The 19125-nt window shown below is 43.4% G+C and overlaps 2 protein-coding genes across 8 annotated transcripts; one reads left to right on the plus strand and one right to left on the minus strand.

Annotated features, from left to right (window-relative positions):
* Positions 1–7059: 7059 nt before the first annotated feature.
* On the minus strand, positions 7060–11458 carry LOC9636930 (GRB10-interacting GYF protein 2). 7 transcript variants are annotated; one of them, XM_024679577.1, is made up of 13 exons: positions 11159–11451; positions 11045–11100; positions 10352–10987; positions 10192–10300; positions 9733–10140; positions 8224–9678; positions 8106–8160; positions 8004–8050; positions 7851–7955; positions 7454–7788; positions 7343–7402; positions 7233–7296; positions 7060–7179 (listed from the first exon to the last, which is right to left on the minus strand). In XM_024679577.1, the coding sequence occupies exons 1-10, from the start codon at positions 11184–11186 to the stop codon at positions 7466–7468; spliced, it is 3222 nt and encodes a 1073-aa protein (XP_024535345.1). In that variant the 5' UTR covers positions 11187–11451; the 3' UTR covers positions 7060–7179; positions 7233–7296; positions 7343–7402; positions 7454–7465. The 7 variants fall into 7 exon arrangements, with proteins under 7 accessions (XP_024535345.1, XP_024535343.1, XP_024535344.1 ...); XM_024679575.1 differs by having other exon boundaries at positions 8106–9678; XM_024679576.1 differs by having other exon boundaries at positions 8106–9675; positions 11159–11450.
* A 358-nt stretch (positions 11459–11816) lies between these two features.
* On the plus strand, positions 11817–13517 carry LOC112347894 (pentatricopeptide repeat-containing protein At4g02750-like). Its single transcript, XM_024679491.1, has one exon. The coding sequence runs from the start codon at positions 11817–11819 to the stop codon at positions 13515–13517; it is 1701 nt and encodes a 566-aa protein (XP_024535259.1).
* Positions 13518–19125: the final 5608 nt, after the last annotated feature.

The raw sequence follows: 19125 nt of genomic DNA on the forward strand, positions 1-19125 counted from the left end.
ATCTCTCAGAGATCCGGCTCATCCGAAGGGGGCACTTACGCTTTGATACATAGTATCATAGTGAACATATTTATATATAATAAAAATTACTATTTTAAAGAATAATAAATTCATATTTTAAAATAAATAAAATGACTATTTTAATTTAAATACTTGAAATTATGATTATAGATCGTTTCTTTAACAAAATTTATGATTAGATTTATTTAGTGACCATATAGCATTATTAGGAAACTTCACTGTATAAATTACTAAATTACAATCATTTTAAATAGTAAGAAATGTAGATAATATACATTTTGGTTGGTCTTCACAATATATACCACTAGACCATTAAGCTTCTAGTTTATCATATAAAACTAAATTACCATCAATTTGAAGTATTAAAAGACAAAAATAAACTTTATTTTTTGAAATTTTGGAATCCCATATCTTCTTATTATCAGAATAGAGTAAAATATTGCAAGTTGAATCTAAATATAATATATTCTTTTTATTTGTAGATGTTAGAAAATTTCCTTGAAACAGTATAGGAGGACTACTTATTGTACTTTTCCAAAGGAGACATAATTGTGAAATTCTAAGCAAGTCTTTTGGAGGAAGTGGTAAATTAGGAAATAAGTGCCTATTATCTAATATTTTATACTCTATAAAATACCTAGATGTTTATTTCTCAAATTTATCTGATCTATTTTCTTCCATATAAGGCAAAACTGATTCAAACATATAATGAAATCCTAATGCTATAACTCTACCTAAACTGATTCAGTTGTGTCTTTGATAGAACATTGAGCATCTTTAGCTTTTATTCTTACATCCATAAGCCCTATAGCAGTAGATACTACCTTATCATTTTCATAACTTTTAAAGGATAAGAATCTTTATATGAAATATTTTCAAATAAATCACGAAATGCTTTGACAATTTTTATCATTTCATAAGTTAATATGCCAATTCTTCCAATTTTAGGTTTGTAGGCATTTTTATAATGCAAGAAACAGCATAACAATATTACTAAAATAGAATATTCATAATATTATAGCTTTTTAGAATTTAATTTTAAAATTATTTATAATTTATAATTTTTATTTTATTTATGTTTAAAATTATAATTATTATTTAATATTATAATTAAAATATAACTATTAAAGAAGAATAAACTCATGGAAAACTTAAAGTATCTTCTACAATGTAAAAATTTAGGATTTGTTTTTTGAATTATGAGGGTGTAGCGGATTCCTAGTATATCTAGGTTAAATTTCTCTCTAGGTTTAATGTTAATACAAATTATATTTAAGTTGCAAAATTTAGACCACTTATCCATTCTTCTACTGCTTGATTTGTCCTAGTTCTTCATCTATAAACTTTCAGAAAATAGATGCAACTTTACAAGGAAAAATAAGAATGAGAACTTACCATAAATAAACACTAAATAAAAAGAAATTAAAGAAAAGGCCACTAAAATTATCATCTCAAATAGCTTTGGCCAATATAGAACCAATCAATAGGAATTGCTGCTTAGATTCACCCCTTGATATAGGGGAGTCCTGAGAAGAGCTGGGACGTATGGAGCATGAAAGTTTGCTGCTTCTATGGGGCTTTGATAAGAAATATATATATATATATATATATAAAATTTACAACAATAAAATTATAAGGGCTGGAGGTTCGAAGCTAGGCTGGTTGTGGGAAAAATCACGTTGATGTTTGGATGGCCAATCAATAACAGGCATATTGGCTAAAAGAGAAGAAGCTCATTGGGTGTTGTGGGTGAAAGCCATGGATTAGAGAAGACATGTGTTGGTCCAGAAGTTTGAGACAATCATATTACACTCAGGACAGGAGAAATCTGCCTACTGCCCTAGATTCATTCCCAATAACATGTATTGCCCAGTGGTGATGAAGGATGAATGCACTAAGAATTGGCATAGGTTGCTTGCAATCATTTGGAATTGACACTTCTATAGCTATTGCATCACAACCCAATGCTTCTACTTTTAGAATTGACCAGCACTAAAATTACTCCAAAACTTCCAATATCAAGACCAAGAAAGTAAGTCAAGTATTGACACTCCTTTTTCTTGCAGTTTCAGTGTGACAATTAGGAAGAAGAAACTTTAGACCAGTAGCTCCACATAGGTGTCAATAGCTAGAATGCTGGGAGAAGGTGTCTTGATGGGCTGGCCACACAAGATATGTCTCTCTAGCTTTATGTTATGCTAGCATGCTGGGCATGAGGCAGTGAGGATCATCTTGAACATGATGGTGTGGGCTATGGATCAATCTAATAACCTGGATTAGATTGAAGATCAGACTTAGGTTGGCTAAAGAGATGAGCTTTAGATGCTAGTAATGAATAAAATAGGAAGTTGACAAAGTCCATAGGTCTATGTTCAATTTGTACAATTGTGTCTTATATACCCATAATTGTGTTGCATGGTTTAGAGTGTTCAGCTTTTCATTTTTCAAGTGAGGAGTGAGGTGATACTTATCCCTTCCTCTACCGAGCCTCCCAAATTTACCTTATATTTTTCTACAACATGTGTCACTTTGGATTTATAGAAGTCCAATGCTCTAAAAAACAACCAAAAGTATAAACAACCAGGAAATCATCATTAACTTTTGGAATATAAGTATGGAGAAGTGAACAATCATCACAATTTATGTAATGTATGTGATTTTCATAGTGATTTACCATAGGATAACCACAAAGTAGAATCTAAACCCACCATATGCCACATATCATATGCCATGTGCCACATGCTAGTGAAGTGGAACCTGAGTTTCAGGGCTTCAGGCCATTGAATGAAGGTACAAAGCCAAACTCCTAAGCTTGCAACGAAGGAGCAAAGGTATCGAAGCACGGAGCAACAGCCCAAGGAGCAAAGGGATAAAAGCACAGAGTGGCTTAGGATAGTTCTAGAGCATTTAGCATCCCAATGCCAAAACTAACATGCAAAACGAAGCCAAATAGAGTTTAGTGCTATTTCAGTATATCAATGGCCTAATGCGAGAATATGGGTACTCCACCAGTTAGCATGGTGTGAAATTTGAGTTTAGACTTAAGCTAGATGCAGAACAAAAACAAGCACGTAAGCAAGACCTAATCTATGCCTTAGGTTGGTCAACCATACCCGACCTACCCACTATCCCTATCCCTACTATACATTTGGAACCAACCCCCCGCTATGGTGGATACGGGACTAACACCATTGTATTCAGAACAATCTTTACATTCTATAGATATGCTAAATTAGCAAATCTAAATACTTTCCATAAATAACACTTAGGACCAAATAAAACTAATAAAAGTGTATGATAGCGAGGGTGTTTGGTATACATAGTACGTTATCATCTAATAAATATTAAGGGACCAAGCTCAATATTGTGGGGGTTCCTAACACTAGCAAGTGCAAGTCAATAAATGAATTTTTCTAATCAGGTCAAGTATGCTTAACTAATAGTATTTAGGAATTCCGTCCTTATGTTCATCTGATCAAGTACACATACAAAGATCAGTTTCTCAATTAACTTAGGTGGAGACTAAAAAGAGATCCAGTAATATCAACCTCTTGCTGTTGTGGCAATAAGGAAAGAATATCCGAAAGGACTAGCCAACAAATAACTTTCGATACCCATAATTACATTTGCAACAACTTATAATAAACTTGCAAACAATAAGTTTTTCTAAAGGTTCTAGTAGTTTTTAGAAGCCAAAATGAACATCAAGATTTAATCAATTATAGTTTTTTTTCCATTCCAAGTCATGTTTCTTAGCTTGTGAACTCTTTTCCATTTCTGATTCATAGGAGTAGTCGACATTAACAACCATAGGGTTGTAGCCCCCTTAGAACTCACAAATACCAGCACAAACTTGGAAGAGGTGGAAGAAATGGATAATCATAGAAGCTGACAGCATATAAGAGTAATGTGCAATTACATACCTCTAAAGCTGTGTCTTGAAGTCTTTGTCAAAAAGGCTATCAAAAGGGTGTCTCTCTCTAGGTTATGCAATTGCAAGCCTGATGGTTGTTACAGCTGAATTATGTGGTAGTGAATGGCAACCCATGGAGTATCTTCTCCAAATTTTGGATTGTCAAGATAAAACAATGGATTGCTGGCTCCTCTTCTAAGTCTCACGAAGTATCCAATGTGCTCTGTCAGAAAAATAAAAAAGTTTCTTAGATGGCTTGAGTGAAGAAGGCAACTAGGGATCAACAACGAAATTGTGAGATGTGAGCAAGTTTTGTCATGAAGAAATGTTAGTGAGTTTGAGAGGCTTTGCCAACTACCTAGCATTGGCTGGGCAATTACTAGTCATAATATAAACAAAGAGCACAGCCTAAACCTTGGAAGACATGCTTTCAGGAAATATTATGTGGAAGGGCATTATTGCTTTCTTAGTTCACAGCTAACACGAGTAGTGGCTGGTGGACAGTGGTCGACAAATGCCTCCTTCTCCCATATAAAAACCTGGAACTTTTTAAAAACTCCCGGGCAGATCAAACTATGAAGGATCTACGGCCCGGGAAAAAAATCATGTATAAGGATTTAACCTTGGTTATTTGATATCAAGAGGATTTTATCTTGGGTATTTTAATAAGAAAAGGATTTTTTTGTTAATCCATATTAATTAATTGAAATATAAGTACATTTAACTTAGTGTTAAAGATGCTAGTAGAATATACTACATACCACCTGTTAGCAGAGTAGGTAGGTCATTTTCAGGAGCGAGAGCCCACTCGGTGAGACGTTGCGTGCTACTTAGGTAAACGTGGTAGAATGCCGAAACTACCTCTAGGTAAAAAGAAGCGTCCCTTAGCTACTGATCTTGCTTCTGGGAGGCAATCAACTCTAAATTTTTGGAAAGCTGCTGTGCAAACAGAGATTGAGAATGATATTGAGGAACTAGATGATGATGCAACATCAGGGCATTTTAAGGAGCATTGGAAGCAGAGCTACTGTTGGTTAGAATTTGATGCAATTGAAGGCACAATGTTTTGCAAGATTTGTAAGGCAAATCCACGAACTAAGAATATTTTTGGCAAACAGGGTAGTAGTAATTTTCGAAAAAGTGCCTTACGCAGTCATGCTAGCTCTGAAGATCACAAGGAGTCTGTATTTGCTGAGGAGGTGCATCATGGGAAGCAGCAATCGATTTTAGAAGTTACAACTAAACATCTACACCATGCTGAACAAGAGGTGCTTGTGTTATTTCGTTCTGCTTATTATATTGCAAAAGGATTTGCTCCATTCACTCGTTTTCCAAAGCTGATTGAACTTCATCGACTTAATGGGATGAACATTCCAAGATATTACGACAATGACAAAGGTTGTTCACGACTAATAACTTCTATTAACGAGGTATGTTTATGAGACCATGTTAATTGATTCTAACATGGTTCATGTTTCACTTCAGGTTATGGTTAAAAATATCTTACAAAAAGTCAGGGAAAGTCCTTATTTTGGATTGATGGTGGATGAATCGACTAATATAAGGTATTCCTTAATTTGGATTTATTAGTTTTCTTACGATTTGATTTATTTTTAGCACTATGAAGCATTTGATCTTTTACGTGACTTACATCGAATGTGGTTGTGTGAAGACGAGCTACTTGGGGATTGTCAACATTGGTGATAGTGGTGCAGCAAGTATCTTTAACTGCATTAGTGATATGCTTAAGCAATGGAACTTAGATATGCAGCGGTTCATGGGTTTTGGTTCAGATGGATGTAATGTCATGGCTAGTAGCAGGACAGGGGTAGCAACCAGGCTAAAGGAGATTAATCCCTTCTTAAGCAGTGTTCACTGTATGGCACATCGAGCCAATTTATGTGTGGATCCTTCAGCCTTCATGGAAGAGTATTCAACTTGGAAGCTGCTTGCCTCAGAGGAATGGAAAGGACGAAATTTTATTGATATATGGAGCATCATACATAGTCAAGCAAGTTGGGCAGAGAGCTTTCCAAACTTGCTTCGAGTTGGTGAAATTGGGATGGTGCAGTGTGTTAGCACTGCAAGTTGCGAGTGAGGTTTTAGCAGAATAAACTTGATCAAGAACAAGTACAGAAATTAGATGAGTACTGAAACAATTGATGCTCTCGTAAGGATTTCAATTGAAAGTCCTGAAATTCAGAAGTTTAACTTTGATGAAGTTGTGGACCACTGGAAAAAAACTGCACACTATCGACAAATTTTCTCACAATTGTAAGCTTGTTTAACCTTATGTTTTTATTAATAAAAGGATTTTGACTTGAGAAAATTTTGATTAGAAGGTTTAATCCTGGGAATTTTGAAATATCCTTGGAGGTTAAACTCGAGGAGGATTTTTGCTTTGGAAGGTGAAAGGATTTGTCGAACGCTGCTGGTGGATCAAAAGCGCAAGTGAGCTAAGCACTTGGTGATGTGCCAAGCCATTTACTTTTCCGAGTGGCTCTTTCTCCTTGATACAGAAAATCCAGTGGGGGAGTACTAATCTTAATTCCACTCCCGAATGAAAACCCAGTAAATATGACACATGTGACATGTATGTCAAGGAAGTGGGGCAAAAAGGATTGGCACACTTGCTCTTCTCTCGTGCTGCAACCAAGCGTGGAGTGTGCTATGAGTTTGCATCCTGCACTCTGGCGTGGAGCTCTCCATGGGGATCCAGCTACCGAATCATCCATGGCAAAGCCAAGAGCAGGGTTGCTGCTGTGATCTATCACATCGGATTCAGCAAAAGTGACAATAGATACTCATCAACTTTGTCATACATTGTAGTAGTAGCTACTTTACTGTGAGAACATCATTTCAAGATGCAAGAATGAGGTTGGTTTTCAAGAGTTGCTTTCAGGCGAGTTCTACCACAAACTTTATAAGACACATTTGTATGGTGCTAAAGGAATTAGGAAAAAAGGCACCTCAAAGGTATGCTAATGGATAATGGATCGATATTTTTTCGTTTTACCCTTATTTAAAACTCATGGGTTGACATAGTTTTTTACTATCGTGGCAAAAACTGGTTGCGAGAGTGGTCGTGAGTCGTCACAATCATCTTCGGGTGGGTTCGAGATCACTTGCACAACATTGGATAACCTTAGTTTAGTTAAACCAGAAATCACTGAGCCTTAAGCAAAGCGTTAGTATATTTCAACAATCTATTCTATCAGTGCCGCGAGATTTTCCGACGATAGCCACTGTAAGATCACACGATGGTTAATTCCGCAGAAGAGAGTCGAGTCAACATTACCGGAAAAGAAAAACGCTTGAGAGTCCATACGAGTTCTCCTCCTCCATTTTCTCATTGACTTGACCTGAAACAACGAAAGAGATGATAACTTGCCTTTACGCAAAGCATACCTTTATGCATGTTAGATCGTCCCTCGCGCTTCTCCTAGCTAGACTCTCAACAGAGGAACTCTAAGAAATCCACACTTAGAAGACAATCATACAAGGGCATGAAAGTCTTACTTTGATCGAAGCTCACATATCATCCACGTACTGGATCTCTCCCATGAGCATTCGGTTGCTCGCGACGCTGAATCCCAGAAGAGACGGGTCCACTATCTTCTTGCCTTTCTTTGTTTTCTTCTTGGAAACAGTCTGACTGCCTCCCTCGACTTTGGTATCGCTTTTAGGCCCGCTGTTGAATACTTGGAGCATCTGCGGTGTCATGAGCTCCCGACACCGTAAGAATTCGCCTTTGAAAGCCTGGGCGTCGGAGCTTTCTCCAAGATACTGAGTCAGGGAACGCTCCGCCTCAAGCACGGACGGGAGCGAAACACAGTAATCAAGCTGCCTCATATCTTCCACCACACAAAGAAAGAAAGCGATCAGATTCCATGTATCAGAAAGCCCAAGCACGTACCACTGCTGCCAGTAAGTTCCTTGATTTGTGTCTCACACCAGCTTCGAAAGGACTTTACATCAGCAGCCGTGAGAAGACTTTGTGGAGCGAGGGGCATCACAGAGCCTGCATCTCAAGTTTAAGAAAACAGAATCACCTCAACCGAGAGATTACCTTGCTGGTTGCTCGGAACTAATCCGTTCGAAACAATATCTACAAGACTGTCCACAAGCAGCGGTTAGAAACCAGCTAGGACTAAAAAAGAGGAACACTTACTCAGGTTTTACATTCGTTGGCGCTGAATTCTCACTAGTTAAGAAATCCTGTATTCCTGTGTGAACTCTGCTTTGTGAGGCGTCAGCTTGCAAAGGTCTGGTGGATGACATTTGCATACCGTTCTCGAGCTTCCCAGCTTGCGTGCTAGACAAGTCCACGGGAGTCGCTAGCTTCATCTTTCTGTTCTCCACCTCTCTAACAGGCGCATGAAAACCATCAGACACGAAGCCATCATAGGAAGGAAAACTACCAGATAGGAACCCCTTTTGCACTTCAACTCCCTGTTGATTCAGAGGTGCTGAGTGCTTCAAGTAGCTGTCTGGCATACTAGCAGGGATGTTGTTACTGAACACTCCATTGTGCTGCAGTCCACCCCGCCACTTGAAGTTTTCAGGCTCTGCCGTGTTATTCCAGAGTGATGGCTGCAGCTCACGTTCTATTGATACTTTTCTTTCGTGAAGTTGCTGGTTCCTCATTAGTTGCTGAAGCATGTACTCCTGAGATGACAAGCCCTGACGATCCATCTTATGGTTGTGTACCACCTGATCCGCTATTCCCAAACCCAGAGAAGCCTGATTGCGCTCTAAGCTCTTCAAATACTGCTCTTGCATCATCTGCTCTTCCCATGACGGTATCCGAGAGGATGGATTTCCTGCCCCTGATATGATAGCCTGAAGTGCCTCCTTTGTTAAACCTTGATGAACTTCATTCCTTGGTTGCGGAAAAAAATTCTCGCTGGAGACCCTCTGCAACCCCGCAAGCGTCTGGAGTTCCAGCTGCTCAAGGCGATCGCGCTCTTCGAAACCATGGCCAGGAAGACGATCGTCTCGAGCATATAATGCCGGCAAACTGGACTGATGCTGCAGTCTAGGCTGGTGCATGTTATCCATAACTCGCATCGGATATCCTGAATCGTCAACCTTCCAGACTCCAGATATACGCCTCTCCGGAAAGTTTTGAGGTGCACTCAGGAGTCTACTGAGCTCACGCTCTTGCTGTTTCTGCTGCAAAAGGTGCATAAGAACATCTTGTTGATGTCTCGACTGCATGAGCTGAAGATACTGATCGGACAGCGAGTTTATCAGCCTCTCTTCCTGTTGTTGCATGATCTGCTTCTCGATGCCATAAAGTCCGGGATGGACTTGTTGCTGTTCGTACTGATACGGAAGCTGTTCCATTAGGAGTTGCTCGCGTCGAAGAGGGTCCATAATAAAGTCCGACATAGAGCGCTGTAAGTTTTTGGTGTGAAGAGGAGAGTGATCTGATACAGCTCCGGGTTGCATGTGGAAGTCGAGGGATGAATGCTGTACTTGTTGCCTGGCGAGGGCTTGGGCTTGCTGTTGACGCGCGAGCTCAAGCTCTTCCAGCTCGTGGACAAACGACCGTGGAGGTTTCTCCATTTGCATAAAAGGCTGGACAAGGTGTTCATCCTTTCGACCAGCAGCGACAATGCTGTCGTCTGGAAGTGAACCCGGCACTTGAGGATGAAGAAACGAAGATAATAGCTGCCCAGAAACCTCCGTCTGACTAGCGATCGTCTTTTGTTTATCAGCATTGTCTTTACGCTCGTCTGCTAGATAAAATGGCCTAATATCAGAGAAGCCAGATCCTGAAAATAGAGAAGTACCTCTTGCTGTCTCGATAACTGCTGTTCGCTCGGTAGTTTGAACAAGTTGCGGCATGACGCTCCCGAGAGGAATAAAAGGACTGCCTTCTGGAGCAGAAGCGTCTCGCACGAGTAGATCCGGCCCAAAATAACCCGCCTCGTACCACTGAAGGATGTCACCACTTGAGAAAGGGCCTTGAACATCTCCTTGCGGATCCACATATAAAAGTTTTAACGTCTCAGGCTCAGGCGGCACAACTTGCTTTTCCTTCTCCGCTACATCAACCTGCTGTAATTTAATATCCTCAGCGAAAGTTTCTAAAGGAGGCTCGACGTGTTTCACTTCATCGGTGATCTCAGTTGGCGAAGAATATTCAGTAATAGAGGTATCGATAGTGTCGATTTTCTCATCCACCAGCTTCTCTTCATCTGTAACGAGTTTTTTTTGTAGAATTCGTATTTGCAAACTTGTGACCCTACCTGGAAGAACAGAATCCATTCTCGACGTAGCCTCAGAAAGCCTCTTACTTCTACCATTCGAACTGATGCTGCTCACAGTTTTACCCTTCCAAATGCTTTCCAAAACAAGCTGAAACAGCAAGACAAAAGTTAGGAAACGTAAATTCTTAGCTGAACGAACCTGTTCCTCGGGATTTGGAGTAACAAAAGCCAAAGGATCCATTGGGGAAGACTCAGAAACCTCCGACACATCTGGGCTAAGTTCCTTCTCGGTAAACCCAGAGGCTCCGCCACACTTCCGATATATATCCAGCAACTTGGCTCTTGGATACTTGAAAGAGTTGCCTGGCTTCTCAACGGTTGGTGGAGGAGCCCCAATGTGTCCTCCACTCAACGCAGCACTGTAAGACCCAAGAGTAGTACCACTCGCTCTTCCACGACCAGCAGCAAAGCCAACAGACCCCACTCCCCGGCCTCGGCCAGCACCAAATCCTGGAGCAGACTTTGGTAGAGCAGAGGGCGCGGGCGAACGACCTGCCAGCCACTTCTCTCGACGAAACTCCTTCTCTTTGTCGTCCGGACCCCATCGGTTGCTCCACTTTCCATCTCGTCTCGAGTCATAAGCATCCCGATCACGATTGACAGGCTCCACCCAGCGATCTCTGCGAGTTCCTACAGTTTCCCGTTCGTCTTCCCGCCAGCGCTCACGATCCGGCGTTCCAATGCCAGGAGATAAAGTTCGCCACCAATCTTTCTTCTTGTCCCCATCCCCACGCTTGGAATCCGGGTCACCTCCTTTCGGAGTGGACGGAAGTTCCTGAGAACAAGTAAATAGTGTGTGAATTCTACTGGCAAAAAAATCAAAAGAGCTTACCGCGGGGAGCTTTGTATCACCATGCTTGGCAGACAACCACTGCGGCGACAGTGGAACTGTAGAAATTGATGTGTAAAGTCAGAACAAACTGGATCTAGAATACGAGGCGCATACCAGCATGCTTGTAGCTATCGTCCATCATCGTAGCGCGAGAATTTCCAGAGCAATCCACCGATTTCGCTTCCAATTGCTCGCAAACCCTAAACCCTATGACATCCTGGGCGAGGATCAAGAAGCCCTAGCTCCGAGCCGCTCCAAACCCTATCGCCTCGATCGATTCCTACAACAGCGCGCGCGCCCAGCGCAAACCCTATGTCACGCGCAATGGATCGCGGAGAGAAATTCTTCGCTATCTCCACCACCGGGCGCTCACCGCTCGCAGACAGGCAATCCCGAGAATCAGATACCCTATAGGCGATCGCTGAGAAACGGGACCATAGAATAAGGGCATATTCACTCCGGGAAGTAAAAAAATTGTAAATCTTTTGAAAGATGCTGACCTAATTCTCGCCGCCTCTTCTTTGATATGAATGTGGCGCTAGCGCAAAGCGTTCGTCCTAGAACTCACTGCCTCGATCTAATCCAGTCCTGCGACACCCTTCCAGGGGCTCGAGCTATCCATTCTCGCGTAAATTCTTCGATCGATCCCAGAGACGTCTTCGTTTTTAACAAGCTCATCGAGCTATACGGGAAATGCCGGAGCTGGGAAAGCGCTCGAGGAGTCTTTGATTCCATTCCCCCAAATTCCAAGGATCTCTTCTCCTGGGACTTGATGCTAATTTCCTACACACGAAATGGGCAGCTCGACCACGCTAGCCGCTTCTTATCTTCCCAGATGCCTTTCCATAGTCTCATCTCTTGGAACTTGATGCTCTCCGCATATGCTCAGGCTCGGAATATCGACGAAGCACAGCTCCTGTTTACTCAAATGCCCGAGAAGAATCTTATCTCGTGGAATGCCATGCTCACAGTATATGCCCAAAGTGGGCATCTACAAACCTCCATTCTGCTCTTCGAAGAGATGCCAGTGAGAAGCCTCGTGTCGTGGAATTCACTTCTAACGGGATATTCCCAAAATGGGAATCTAGCCCAGTGCAGGGAGCTCTTTGATTTCCAGCCAGAGCACAATGTCCTCTCCTCTACCATCATGCTAACAGCATATGCTCAGGACGGGCATGTTGAGCTCGCCATGCGTGTATTCTCTCAAATGGAGGAACGGAATCTCATCTCCTACACGGCCATTCTCGTCGCACATACCCAGCTCGGCTCCACCCAAGATGCCGAGAGATTCTTCTTCGATTTTATGCCGGAATGGGACTTGGTGTCCACCACCACGATGATCACCGAGTTTGGCAACTATGGAAGACTCGAAGAGGCACAAAATCTCTTCGAGGCTCTGCCCGAGCAAAACCTCGTCTCGGAAACCGCGATGCTGGCGGCGTATTCCCAGAACGGAAGCTTGGAACAGGCAAGGAATCTTTTCGAGCGGTCGATGCGGCAGTGGGATCACATCTCCTTGAGTGCCATGCTCTCGGCCTACGCGCACAATGGGTGCTTGGAGGATGCCCAGGGGATATTTGATCGGATGGAGCACCTCAGCCTCACGGCGTGCAATGCGATGCTCACGGCACACGCTCAGAACGGAAATCTCGAGCGAGCAAGGCAGATTTTCGACGCGATGGGCAGTAAAAATCTAGTGTCGTGGAACGCAATTCTATCAGCATATGCCCAATGCTTGTATCTTGACGAGGCAAGAGTTGTGTTTGATTCAATGCCAGAACACGATATGATATCGTGGAATTCAATTTTATCCGCAACGGCACAACACGGTAATATGAATGATGCAGAATATTTGTTTGTGAAGCTACCATATCAAACGTCGCTGTCTTGGAACACCATGATCACTGCAAATGCCCAAGTCGGGCATCTTCTTGAAACGACGAAAATGTTTGACGAGATGTGGGAGAGAAATGTTCTTTCGTGGACGGCGGTGTTGACTGCTCACTTCCACCACGGTCAATCAGACGAAGCTCTCCTTGTGTTTGACTCCATGAAACTGGACGATGTAGTACCAGACGAGATTTGCTTTGTGCTCGTCCTGCTAGCTTGCAGCCACGCAGGGAAAGTCTTCCTGGGGCGATGTTACTTCCAGTCGATGATGGCGGATTTCGGAATCCAGCCCTCTAAGCAGCACTACTGCTGCGTCCTAGACGTGCTTGCGCGATCCGGACATTTAAGCGAGGCTAGAGATCTCATCAAAGCCATGCCTTTCAAGGCGGATGCCTCGGACTGGAGGTGCTTGCTAGGAGCTAGCAGGAGTTACAGCAATCTCCACGTTGGGGCCGACGCTGCCAAGACGATCCTCGGCTTGAATCCGCAGGACTCGGCCTCTTACGTGCTCCTCGCAAACATGTATCGAGCACGGGAAGAAAATTCCGCCAGCGATTCAGCCCAAGTAAACGCACCCGACTGAGCTCTCGGCCTCAATCTCGAGAACCGACCGTGACGCTTGAGCAGCTCCACGATCCATGCCTTTGCTTGCTTGCAAGCTTGCAAGAAGCTCGTCCTCACGGACGCGGGACGAAAGGCATGGTCGCGATGAGCTCCTCCGAGTTTCGCAACCTGCCGGATCGCGCGAGCGCGTCCACCATGCAGCTGTAGTGCTGCTTGGACCCTCGCAGCACAAAGTCACCGATCATCGAAACGAGGCAGCATCGCCCATCCTCGGTTTTTCCTCGACGGCTGCAAGCGATCAAGGCCGACACGAAGCACACTTCGTCCACCATATCCAGCAGCTTCATCTCTCCAAACACTCGATGGCTTCGCGGTAGCGGCCATTGTGAGCGTTGGCTGCAAGAACCGGCCCAGGTCACCATTCCTCGATCTGGCAGCGTCTCAAAGATGAGGTTTGCACACAGTTGTGATAAGCCGTGAGCATTGCGTTCCACGAGACTCTGTCCCGCTCGGGCATGCTGGAAAAGAGGAGCCTGGCTTCGGTGACATGCCCGTTCTGGGCATACCGGGAGAGCATCACACATTATCTTGGCGTCATTCAATCGTCCAGCACAAGATCATGGTCGGGAATGGACTCCGCGGCTTCTTCAAGCTGGTGCTCCTGGGATCTGGGAATAGGCTGTGAGAATCGTGGTCGCCGAGACGATGTTCCGCTCTGGCATTCGATAGAACAGCTCCCCAGCTTTGTGTGGGCGAAGCCCGAGAGGAGAGTTCCATGAGATTAGATCCCTCTGCCGCATTCGATCAAACAAATGCTTGCTCTCGTCCCCTGCGAATCGCGACTAAACCGGGAGAAGACGCCAGGCGATGGACGGGAGGATCGAAAGGCATCACGCAATTGGTCGCGAGTTCGAACCTCGCTGAAACCAGCAATATCTTTTGAGAGTGCCAATAGACTTCCTTGCGTTGGTGTGAGACTATGTTGTTTGATGACTCACATTTGCTCACAATCGCTACTTTGATGGTTTTATTTAAGAAAATTTTATTCCTGTTTGAGGCATTCCGGCAAATGCCCCCGAATGGCACTTTGACGAGCATAGCACAAAATGGCTCTTTACACCTTACCGATAAAATGCCGGTGGGAAGCACGTATTTAAATTTGAGGGCTCCTCCCAAGCTCATATCTTTGTGGACGGGATGAGGAAGAGGGGAGGTGGTGTGCGCGCTGGAAGGTTGGATTTCTCTCTCTATTCGATGCTCGATTCTGTCCCTGTGATGGATTTCTCTTCACTCCTCCCTCTTGCCAAAGCTCGATAATCTTTCTATCGGGAGATTCTTGCCTTTGCTCGGCCGATCGGCTTGCATATAGACTGCGTTGGCTTCAGATCAGACGCTGTGGCTGGCGATGGAGATACCCCGGAGGTGGAGATTGGATCTCATTGCCTAGGTGTGTTTCCCAGGCAGAAAAAGTGAAGTACTCCTCGTCCCATGTTTAGCGTCTTCTATACAGGATATATCATGAGAGCTTTCGAGACTTTGTGATTGAATTGCCTAGAACAACTTACAACCAGTAGCTCCTTCTCAATGGTGGCTGACACTAAACAGGATTCATTATATATTTTCTTTCCTTTTTCATTTTATAGTGTCATCCATGTGGTACGATAGTTGCTCCTTTGTAACTTCTCGACAATGTGTCGTCCAACTTCGTTCACTCAATGGTCGCCTTTTAACACTAGTTTAATATCTAGTTTCTCATATATGAAGAGGCTACAAGGTCAAGGCTTCTTTGGATCACAAGGTTTGTTTCAATTGTAGCTTGATGTGCTGTACTTTCATTTATCATTGTTTTGCACGTGCCCAAAGAGAAAGTTCGGCTAGGAATTTAGGATTGGTATATTTATTTTGAGGAAAAAACTTGACCAAATCAGGTTGGTTATCCAAGCTCTCTAGTTCTGCATACTTTCTTTCACATTCAGTTCAAAGCATCAAACCCTCCTCAAATGCTCTCTTTGTTGACTCGTCCCCAAGCCACCTTCACCTAACGAGTTAGCTGTTGCTTCCTTAAGGTCTTCCTAGGAAAATATTTTGAAAGATGGAATGGCCCTAGTGATCAAGAGAAGGCGTCAAAGAGTCAATACGGTATGGATTAGGTAGCTGCCGCTTGGGAAGCAAACCAGAGACTAACGATGGGCAAAGTGGTCCAGTCTCTCAAGATGGTGCAGCATAGCAACAGGAGTGGATGTCGGGCAACGTTCGAGACTCTTGAGCGCCAAACAAATTTAGGGTATAAAGCAGGCATGGATAAGGGTAGTGTGCGAGCGACAAGCATGATCTGTGCTATGTTACATGAGGTAAGAGAGCAAGATCCAGGATTACAAAAGGATGTTAGTGATCACCATTCATTGCTAAAGCCAAATGCTCAAGAAATTGAAGGCAATCAAGGTGCCATTGGAAAAGAGGCTTTGGTAATCTGGGGTTTGGAGAAAGCTATGCCCATGTGGAAATTAACCTTACCTTTGGATGTCCAGCTTGTTTATACCTGTGCATCCCAACAAACCACCTTAATCCAAGCCACACTCAGGTATATGATAACTCTTATGAAGCATCACTATTAATAAAATCTTGCAGCTTTGTAATATAAAATTGGCAAGTGATTTGAGAGTCTTAGAACGGTATAGGATTTTGGCCAATGAAGAGATTGAAGTAGTTTTATTTCAAACTTTCTATAGTTGAGTTTTTTGGTTTGTGTAAACAAAATCTAGTGGATATATTTAAAATATGGAATATGTGTGAGACACAAACCCTTAAGCCCCAAGTGGAGCCGAAAGGGTGCCACGTGGTAGTGGCGGAAGCGAAAGCCAAACAAGTATAATATGTTTAAACTAAAAGCTTCAACTTGAAAGGTCAAGAGTGAGAGTGGAACTCCCATTGGAGTGCTCAAGGAACGAGCATGAAGTGAGCAATAAGAGAGTCTCTAGAAAAAAGACACAAGATGGACCCCAGATGGAGTTTGAGATGGACTAAGATGGAGTTTGAGATGGACCAATATGGAGTCCGAGATGAACTGAGATGGAGTTTAAGATGGACCCGAGATAGAGTCTGAGATGGACTGAGATGGAGTCCGAGATGGACCCGAGATGGAGTCTGAGATGGAGTCCGAGAAGGAGCTGAGATGGAGTTTGAGGTCGAGACCAAGACCGGGACCGAAACCGAGACTGAGGCCAAGGCTGAGACCGAGTTCGAGTCCGAGTCCAAGTCCAAGTCTAAGGGTGAAAGCCCAAAGCGTTCGTCTCCCAGACTCTGGGGGGCTTAGTGAGCTCCAAAAGTATAGTAGGGGGAGGACTCCAGTGGAGCCAATTTGGCTAAGAAAGGCTAGTTTGGCTAAGGAAAGCTGCACCCAGATGTTGGGTGATGGGATAATTATTGGAAAGTCCAAAGCTAGAGTGAATATTGACCAATAAGCGGGGTAGCTTGGTGAAGTGTTCAAGAGCCAGCTTTAGTTCCCTGAGGAGATCGAATGGTTGATGCTCCCAGTCCAAGCATGGGTGGCACTACCTACTTGAATACCTGGTGTGGCTCAACGAAACCTCGCTCTAAGCCCCTAGCTAGAGCATCCAAAGACGGAAGGTGGGGAGAGTACTTATAAAGTTCATATAAGGCCACGATGTTCCAAAATGTTGTGCCAAAGTCTCAAACTGTGAAAAGGAAGAGGAGAAATCCTCTAGTGCAGTGACTAAGGATACAGTCATATGGTGAGGAAGTCCTAAAGGACAGTGGGACTTAGAGGTCGGGCCTACGGGCCTTGTTCCAGTGGCAATGTTGACAAACACGGCCATGGACAGAAAGGGACTTGGTGGGGATTGAAAAAGGGATATTATGGAAGGTTATATATGGGGAAGGAAGGATGCTAAGAAGTGGATCTGGAATGACCACTCATGGACAGATGGCTGAGTCTTGAAGAAAAAAGACTGGGATGCAAGTGGTATTGGAGCACTAGTGAAGCAAAGGTGATTGGGTATGGCTTTAGCGTAATGGGTTAATGTGTCGATGGTACCTTTGAGTGTCAATTATGGGATTGGACACGTGGAGCACTTGGACCAAGTGCAATGGTCGAGTGGCATGGATGCCACTCTCGAGGCTAACAAGCCCCAAGTCTTGAATTAAACTTATGGAGGTTGTGAATGAGACTCCTCCAATGTGGTTAAGTGACTAAAGTAGAATCGAAAAATTAGTTCCTTACAATATGGAAATGGAATACAAAAATGTCAATTAACCCAAAACCCTAGTTTATATATAAGAGCGAATAGTCTAAATTGAAATCAATTTGATACGTATCAAAATCCCATTATGCTAATATTAGTATATGGCATTGTAGTTGTACACTTGGATTTCACATCATCCCCTCCTCTCAAAATGATGGAAGACAGTCAAAGTTCTCTCGTGAATGAGCCGAGATCTAGAGGAACATTAGGAAGAGACATCAATAAATCTGTAAGTGGTGCCAATTATTCTTGATCCCTTTGTACAAAGTGTTTTACCTGCTATACAATTTTTGGAGGATTGGCCTGTTGAATGTCATGCCAAACCTCATAAACTTGTGATCCAACTTGCTACAACACCTGATATAGTCTCTTATACTGAGCAAAAAGCCCCTTAGATAAACTTTATACTGTAAGATTGGGAAAATAGACTAATTATCCACTTTATACTCCACAGATAGATGATGATGGGAGTTGTATGTAAGTCATAAATTTTTCCTTTTTAATTTGCTAGTTTACCCCTTCTATCCAACCACCATAGCCTTGGCCTTAGTTAAGTTCCCTTGCCAAGGTTCCCACCTATTATATTACCTTCTATTTAGTCCTCACTGTATGAGCAACGGAGCATTACCTATCCATCCACAGATTTCTAAATTCTCTCATAATCCCCCTCCCCGGGTTAGACTGGACTTAAACTTCAACTACACTCCCTGCAGGCACAAGCAGCCAAGCATACCAAGCCTCCAGGTTAATAACATCCCTTGGTATAACAAGACTTGATCATGGGACCATCTAAATCCCAAGTTTTAAGTACAATACTTGCTTCAGGACATCGGGGGGAAACACTATGGCCTAACGACTTGGTATAGGTACCCTTACTCCCCCACTTCCATCCCAAAGGGAAAGCCTAAGCCCCTAGGAAGAGCAAGGACCAATGAGCCACAAAGTACTCCAGTGGGGCACCACTTTATATGAGTTGGGAGCACTATACTTGGTTTCCTTTCTGGCTCTTGAGCACTTCCTTGGATGGCCCCTCTGGCACCACCCAAGTCTATGCTTACTCCCACCCAAAGCCTCTAAACCCCAATCTTAACCTCAAGTTAGTTTGGAAGCACCATTGGACAATTCCTTCAAAACTGGTTCCTAGACCTCATTATCCCTATTATACTTTGGGAACCCCCTTCAACCTGCCCCCCCGCCCCCCCCCCCCCCTTCCCCCCTTGGGAGACACACACTTTAGGCTTTCACCCCACAACATGTATTAGTATTCAGACTTAGTTTCAGACTCAATCTCGGACTTGATCTCAAACTCAACCTCGGACTCGGTCTCAGAATTGATCTCAGACTCGATCTGGACCCGACCTGGAC

This window comes from Selaginella moellendorffii, unplaced genomic scaffold (genome assembly GCF_000143415.4).
Source record: "Selaginella moellendorffii unplaced genomic scaffold, v1.0 SELMOscaffold_25, whole genome shotgun sequence".
Classification (NCBI taxonomy): Eukaryota; Viridiplantae; Streptophyta; class Lycopodiopsida; order Selaginellales; family Selaginellaceae; genus Selaginella; species Selaginella moellendorffii.